General features: G+C 37.7%; 1 protein-coding gene and 1 long non-coding RNA gene across 2 annotated transcripts; both read left to right on the forward strand.

Annotated features, from left to right (window-relative positions):
• Window positions 1-1,585: 1,585 nt before the first annotated feature.
• Window positions 1,586-4,097, forward strand: LOC120191043 (transport inhibitor response 1-like protein). The gene is given in 4 exon segments (XM_039194040.1): window positions 1,586-2,223; window positions 2,535-3,036; window positions 3,116-3,668; window positions 3,671-4,097. Coding segments are annotated over 4 exon segments (1,833 nt in total). The 5' UTR covers window positions 1,586-1,648; the 3' UTR covers window positions 3,874-4,097.
• Window positions 4,098-5,627: 1,530 nt separating this feature from the next.
• Window positions 5,628-6,194, forward strand: LOC120191012. Its single transcript, XR_005522658.1, has 2 exons — window positions 5,628-5,778; window positions 5,868-6,194. It is a non-coding gene; the product is annotated as an uncharacterized LOC120191012 (long non-coding RNA).
• The last annotated feature ends 1,565 nt before the right edge of the window (window positions 6,195-7,759 follow it).

Genomic DNA, 7,759 nt, shown 5'->3' on the forward strand with positions numbered 1-7,759 from the left:
AATGACACTGCCACGTACGCGGTGTCAGCCTTTGCCTCTCAATCCAGCAGTTCCCGCTTGGAGCATAGGCAATTAAGCTGACAAATTGACAATTGTTTCCGGCTTCTGCGATTCGTAGAGCTGGAGAGACACAAGGGATTATGTTAAAATCAGTCCTTCACGTTTATAATAAAGGCAACATAACCCCTACAAAATAGATACACCCCTTGCCTTGTATCTACCAAATACCAAATATTATTACAAAAGATAAAACAACATTTAATATTTGAACTTAACAATTTTTTCAATCTGATCCCTAAATATTTTTATCCATATTACCTTTTAATTTATTTTTTAATTTAATCTCTAAATGTAGATTTTATCACAAATTTTGTGCTTTAGTGAAATCTAAGTTTAGATACTAGATTTTATCTTTCCGATTATAACATAGGTTTCCTCTCAATATATTTATGTTTGATTCCTTTTTTGTTTAGTCGGCAACAATATTAATCTTAATGTTGGTTACCGACTGTCGGTGATTATTAATTATTTTATTTTTCATACTATGTCATTTGTTTTCTTTTTTCTTAATTTTTTTTAATTTTAAATAAGAATTTATGTCTTTGCAACACGTTTTTCTCTCCTCTTGTAGCACAATCCTAATGGCTTTGGTACTTTTTTGTATATATTTAAGGTCGTTTTGGTGATCGCACAAAGACCCTCACGATAGTTGTTTTTTGATTAGTTTGTCGATGGTCACCTATAATCATATCATCTCTTTGATAAAAGGTTGTTTGTCAATATAATCAAAATTGTCTAGTGCAGCAGCTTGCCAGATAGTTTGGTTTGCTCAAAACTCTTTTATCACTTCGTAAAACGTCTCGTTCAACAGAGACAATGAATTTTTATGAAGGTAAGTGGGTTCTTTTGATGTTCGTCATTCTCAATGAAAAATTTTATTTTTCTTCGTATCTTTGAATTTAATATTTTTATTTTTTACACAAGTTTTTTCCTGACTATTGTTTTCAAATTTTTAAGCTTGAGTACGTTGTAATTTTGATTCTTTATATTATTTTTATTAGTAAAATCCAGTTGTCATTTTTAAAAGAAAAAAACTGAAAAAATGGAAAAGGAAATAGAAGAGGTGATTTACAAATAAAATGAAAGACCAAGGGTTGTCTCCAACAAAAACCCAAACTAATTCTTACAAGTTGGCAAAAGAAATAATTACTAACCAGCAGTTACTGCCGTCTAAAATCAACAATTATTTTAATTAAAAAAATAAGAGATAAAAAAAAGACACAATCTTGTAAGAAAATAAAAACCCCAAATAATGGAGGATAACTGTGGAGAGACATTGGATATTGCAGATGAAACAGAGAGAGAAAGAGGCATGCTAATCCCATTGTTCAGAAGAAAGATAAAGAACACCCCAAAAGAAAATACTTTAAAATAATATTAGTCTAGTATTTTCATTTGCTGCTTTCCTTTACATTGAATCCATGTTCCCATTATTAAGCTCAAATCTCAATCTCATCACTCAACCCAAAGAAAGAGAAAAGCAAAACAGAGTAAGGGAAGATTGTCTTTAAGATTATAAGGTAGCGCGTGTTCTCCAAAATCTCCTTCTTTCGCTAGTCTGTCGTGTGAGACAACAGAGCGGAACAGAATGTCTGAGGACGACGAGAGGCAGCAGTGTCCGCCGTCGGATCTTGAGTTCGTTTCCAACAAGGCGCGGAACTGCAACGCCACTGGATCTGGCTCGGGTCACCCGGAATTCCAGTCGGCGTACCCAGACCAGGTTCTGGAAAACGTGTTGGAGAACGTGCTCCACTTCCTGACGTCGAAGCGGGACCGAAACGCCGCTTCATTGGTTTGCAAGTCCTGGTACCGGGTCGAGGCGCTGACTCGATCCGAGCTATTCATTGGGAACTGCTATGCGGTTTCACCGGCTCGGGCCACGGCCAGGTTCGCCAGGGTGAGGGATCTTCACCTGAAAGGGAAGCCCAGGTTCGCGGACTTTAACCTAATGCCGCCTGATTGGGGGGCGCACTTCAATCCCTGGGCGCTGGCGATGGCCAAGGCTTACCCTTGGCTGGAAAAAGTTCATCTAAAGCGCATGTCCGTGACGGATGATGATCTGGCAACACTGGCCGAGTTGTTTTTAGGGTTTAAGGAGCTAGTCCTCGTTTGCTGTGATGGGTTTGGAACTAGTGGCCTTGCTATTTTCGTCAACAAGTGCAGGTATTCTTTTTTGTTGTTGATAACGCTTATTTTTTTACTAATAACTACCTGATTAGATCTGTTTTTGGTGTTAAAGAGTAATAGTAATTGGTTTATTTAGTATGGAGTTGAGAAAAATTTGTTGCTGTATTAACATAATTTTGATCTGTTCGTTGTGTTTATAGATTGAATGTTTTAAAATCTATTTATGGTGTTCCTTGATCTGGGATGTGAAAATGTTTTGAATTTATGGAATGTGTCCTATAAATGGATGATAGGAGAGTTTGAGGGTAGGGTATGGGTAGTTGATTGATGTGTTTCTATAATTGCAGACAGCTTAAGGTGCTTGATCTGATCGAATCCGAGGTTTCAGATGATGAGTCAGATTGGATATCCTGTTTTCCTGAGGGTGAATCGCATCTTGAGTCCTTGATTTTTGATTGTGTGGAATGCCATATAAATTTCGAGGCTTTGGAAAGGCTGGTGGCTAGGTCTCCTTCACTTAAGAAGCTTAGATTAAATCGATATGTTTCAATTGAGCAGCTATATCGCCTGATGATTCGAGCTCCACAGCTCACACACCTTGGGACAGGGTCCTTTAGCCCTTCAGAGATTGCAGGGCAAGATGATCAAGAACCAGATTATGTGAATGCTTTTGCTGCCTGCAAATCCTTAGTTTGTCTCTCTGGGTTTAGGGAAATAATTCCGGATTATCTGCCTGCAATATTCCCTGTTTGTGAAAATCTAACATCTCTGAATTTCAGCTATGCTAACATCACTGCAGAACAACTTAAACCAATTATACGCAAGTGCCACAAGCTCCAGATTTTCTGGGTACGACATCAATATTTTATTATATAAGCTTTTTGAAGAAATTAGGTCTTTGAAGTTGACCTTAGCTTTCATTGTACAGGTTCATGATTCAATATGTGATGAAGGACTTCAAGCAGTGGCTGTGACATGCAAGGAATTACGTGAGCTTCGGGTTTTTCCTGTTGATGCTCGAGAGGATAGTGATGGCCCAGTTTCTGAAGTTGGCCTCCAAGCTATTTCAGAAGGCTGCCGGAAATTGCAATCTATTCTGTATTTTTGCCAGCGGATGACTAATGCAGCTGTGATAGCAATGTCCAAGAACTGTCCAGATCTTGTTGTTTTCCGGCTATGCATAATGGGGCGCCACAGGGATGATCATGTGACTGGAGAACCCATGGATGATGGTTTTGGTGCCATTGTTATGAACTGCAAGAAGCTCACTCGCCTTGCTGTATCCGGATTACTGACGGATAAAGCTTTTGACTACATTGGACGGCATGGGAAATTGGTACGCACGTTGTCGGTGGCTTTTGCTGGAGACAGTGACATGGGCCTTAAATATGTGCTTGAGGGCTGTCCACGATTGCAGAAGCTTGAGATTAGAGATAGCCCATTTGGAGATGCAGCTCTGCGTTCCGGTTTGCATCACTACTACACATGAGGTTTCTTTGGATGTCCTCATGTAGGCTAACTCGCCATGGTTGCCAGGAGATTGCTCGTTCTATGCCTCGCCTAGTAGTTGAAGTGATTAGGTCTGCTGATGAGGAGGAGATGGATGATGCTGTTGAAATATTATACATGTATCGGTCTCTTGAAGGGCCAAGAACTGATGCACCGAAATTCGTCACCATCTTGTAGGTAAACACAGTCCAGGAAGCTGTTTCAAGTGTTCTCATGATAGATAAAGAAACAAGTTTGATCTGTTTCACGGGGAATATTAATATTGCAGACATCTTTTAGATAACCCCGTGTATTCCAGTAAACCCAGCCAAGCAAAGTTAAGTAAATAACTTCTGCTTCAGGCTTGGGTTGCTACGGTTGCATTGGAATCAGATCCCCCGGGAGGGAGAACTTTCATTTTTGCATGGGTTCTTTTCAGGAACTTTAGAGGAGGGCATTAATGATTGAAAAGGATGTCTCTGTATGTTATCAGACCATCGGATGTTGTTCTAGCGGTACTCATTTAAATTTTATGTTTATTTTTGTTTTCATATTCATTTCAATAATTGAAGTTAGCGGAAAGAGAAGGCAGGAGGGAGTTATTGAACTATTATATGGAGGGGCAATGATACATGTTTTCCGGGTCAAGATCACCTTAGCTTTTGATGTAGAGATGATCGAAGAAATCGGAGATTTGAAGCAACCAAGAAGTATTTTTCCGCTCTCTAAAAGATAAGTTTGCTCATTTGGTTGAAATTGTTGTTTAATCTATAGCTTAGTGAGGCATGCACTTCTCTTTGCTGCTTTCTTTCTTTCTTCCTTCACTTTGTTTCATATTTGTTGTGGCAGCACCTGACTGTTGAATTTGTTATTGTTAGCAATGTGAGAAGGGTATGGTGTATGAACCATAGTACATTAGCAAAGACTGTTGCTCCTTTTTGTTTTTATAATATATATATATAATTTTGCCCATTTTTCCCTCTAGAATGTGGAATGATTAATTGACAGGAAGGGTCATTAATTATGTGTGGAAAGTGTTGTATAAGTACACATTGCAGGTCCCTCCCCACTATGTGGGGTTCCATGTTCCATCCCATTTCTTAAGAAAGGATTGATTGATTGATGGATGTATGGTGGATGGTCATCATAATTTCTCTCTCCATAAAATTTTTCAACGGTGTTGGGAGCAGTCTATATTTTCTGCTAGCTTTGTGTTTGATTTTCCGATATCGAAGGGTTGGTCCAATCATTTTGATGGTTAGTATGGTAAATCTATCGCCATGGCAGCTAGGAAGGTAAAAACAAAAGAGAGTAAAGTTTATGGTCGATGTGGGATCTGAATCGGCAATTGAATAAGTGATGGGGAATCAAAGCTTTTGACTCTACCTCGACTGTTTCAGTGGCCATTTCCATGGGTAGCCTCTCCTTTTCCCCCCTCTTTGATTTGATCATGTGCCTTTGTAGTTTGGCTTTTGTTCTTTCTTTCTTTGTCGGGCAACTATCCATGTCTCTAAAGAAAAGAAAAACAGTGATAATGACTTTACATTTAGGTTCGAGATCTTGCCAAACTATTAGACAAATGGGTAATCACATGAAAATGCCCCATTTTGATGGATCTATTTCTCCAACTGCAACATATCTTATCCCATCATTTGACGGGCTTGGCTTCATTATTTTAAATTCAATGAATGAATGAATGAAGGCCTTAATTTACATGGTAAATTATACAAATGGTCACTAATATTTTAGTAAATTTTTATTTTCTCTATCAAAGTCTTAAAAGTGTTAAATTAATCACTAACATTATTGATTTATAATAAATTAGTCGTTTAATCGTTAGCCATAGTTACTAGAGTAAAATAATATGGATGTGACATGTTAGTCTGGCTTTTTATTATTTGGTAATGTAAGATCATTTTGACCGGTCCTAATCTATTTATCCTCTTCTTCAACTCACCATTTCTCTTCTTTTTTTCTCCAAACTCATCCTTCTCAAATTCTTAAACTTTTCTCATTTTCTCTTCACAGCAGTTAGTATTACCTTGAGTTCTTTCTTGTCCAAGTTCATTTCCACCAACAATCAAGTAAAAAAGGTGGTACGAGGTAAAAAAATGGGGATATGTTTTTCTCTATGAAATCTAATCATTGAGACATGTGTTCTTAATGTTATCTGATGTTGTTTCTTATGACAGAAACCCTAAACACGAAAGAAGAAAAAAAGAAATTCAACAGAGGAAGGAGGATAAAAGGCCTTAAAAAAGGAGGAAGCTATGACCGAAAATTACTGGTGTTACCAATGCTCTCAAGTGGTGACTCCCATCGTGGCAATCGAGATTAAATGCCCATTTTGTCAAGGTGGGTTTATCGAACAAATGAGCGGTTATACAACAAGGGACGATGAAGACATGGATTCAGATATGGGATCCGATCGAGCACGCTCCTTGTGGGCGCCTATCTTGTTAGGTATGATTGGTAATCCCTGACGTCGTATAAGATTCGACCATATCGACTTTGAAAAAGAGAATAACAGTAATGCTAATGGCGAAGCTCGCAATGAAGGTAGCACTGATTTGAATCGAGAATTTGATTCCATCATTCAGAGGAGGAGAAGCTCTGCAACGATTCTACAGTTGCTTCAAGGTATTAGAGATGGAATGGCATCTGAAGTGGAGAATTCTGAGAACGATGGGTAGGTCTAGCGAGGGAAAGGGAGCGTGTGATTTTGATCAATCCTGTGAGTCAGACTATCATCGTCCAAGGTTCTTATGATTCCAACGACCTTATTTCCCTGTTCCGTCTCTGTCTTCCACATGCTCTCCAACACTATAATATTCATACTTCTGCATGTTGCTCGTTACTCACCACCAAGCTTATAATAACAGTAAAAATAATAAAATGTAGATAGTTTTTTTTTTTTGAAAAGATTGTTTTTAATGAAGTGGATTTAATACAAAACGGTCATCGACTCGGTGTCATTAAAAAACCAATGAAAAATCAAGACTACAAGATCCATAACCCCACTACGGTAGAACTCCACTGTCGCCATAACACATCCACACCACACAATACCTCCTTGACAAAATCAATAAACCCCATCTTACAGAAAGAAAACAACAACCAAAAACATCAACATAGCTACACAATCAAACCTGGGACGTATCTTAACACGCACGCTTGAGTATTGCAACCGGATTTCTAGCAAAATCAAAAGGATGAGGAGCTGATAGTGGCCATTTACACTTGGACCAGTAACCTACTCTCAACAAAATCAACTCTGAAATTTGCTCTACACTCCAACCTTTGCCATTAAACAAAATCATTCCTACAAGTCCAAATGGTCCAAATGGAACCGAAAAAAAGCCTCCATAAAGATTTAACAGCTTTCCTATTTACCAATGAGTCCCAAAGAAATAACAACTCCTTAACACTGCCAGGCATAACCATCGAGATATTCCAGACGCAACACCACTTTTGCCAAATACCCCAAATGGCCGAACAATGGCGGAAAATATGATTTACGCTTTCCACTCCATTATGACAAAACACACAAGATTTGAGTTTAAATTTGGAACACACCTCTTAGAGAGTTCAACAAGTGAATGTATTATGTTGAAAACACTTTGATATTTTGATATATCAAAAATTGCTAAATAGTTTTTACAAATTTTAAAATTATATTCGATTCAGTCATTTGAATATATAAATTATTCTTTAAAGTTAAAAGATCAATTTTACTCCTCACTCTACTGAAAAATTGAGTCATATACTGAAAATATTTTTAAAATAATTTTTACTAAGGGTTTCGAACTTCAATCGAGTCAAAAATGATTTTTAAGCATAGTAGTACCAATACTACTAGAATAGTACCGATACTGTTCAAGATATCAATACAAATATCGATGCTGAAGCCCAAAATGATGTAGTAGTATCGATATTGCTAAGGTAGTACCGATACTGTATACAAGTGTGTCAAAACAGAATTCTAAAATGGTACCTATACTATATACAATATCGTACTACTTAGTATAGTAGTGCCGATACTCTTAGTGGTTGTACCGATATTACCTTTTTAGTTTTGAATCCG

This window comes from Hibiscus syriacus, unplaced genomic scaffold, assembly GCF_006381635.1.
Source record: "Hibiscus syriacus cultivar Baekdansim isolate YM2019G1 unplaced genomic scaffold, ASM638163v2 tig00116964_pilon, whole genome shotgun sequence".
Lineage (NCBI taxonomy): Eukaryota > Viridiplantae > Streptophyta > Magnoliopsida > Malvales > Malvaceae > Hibiscus > Hibiscus syriacus.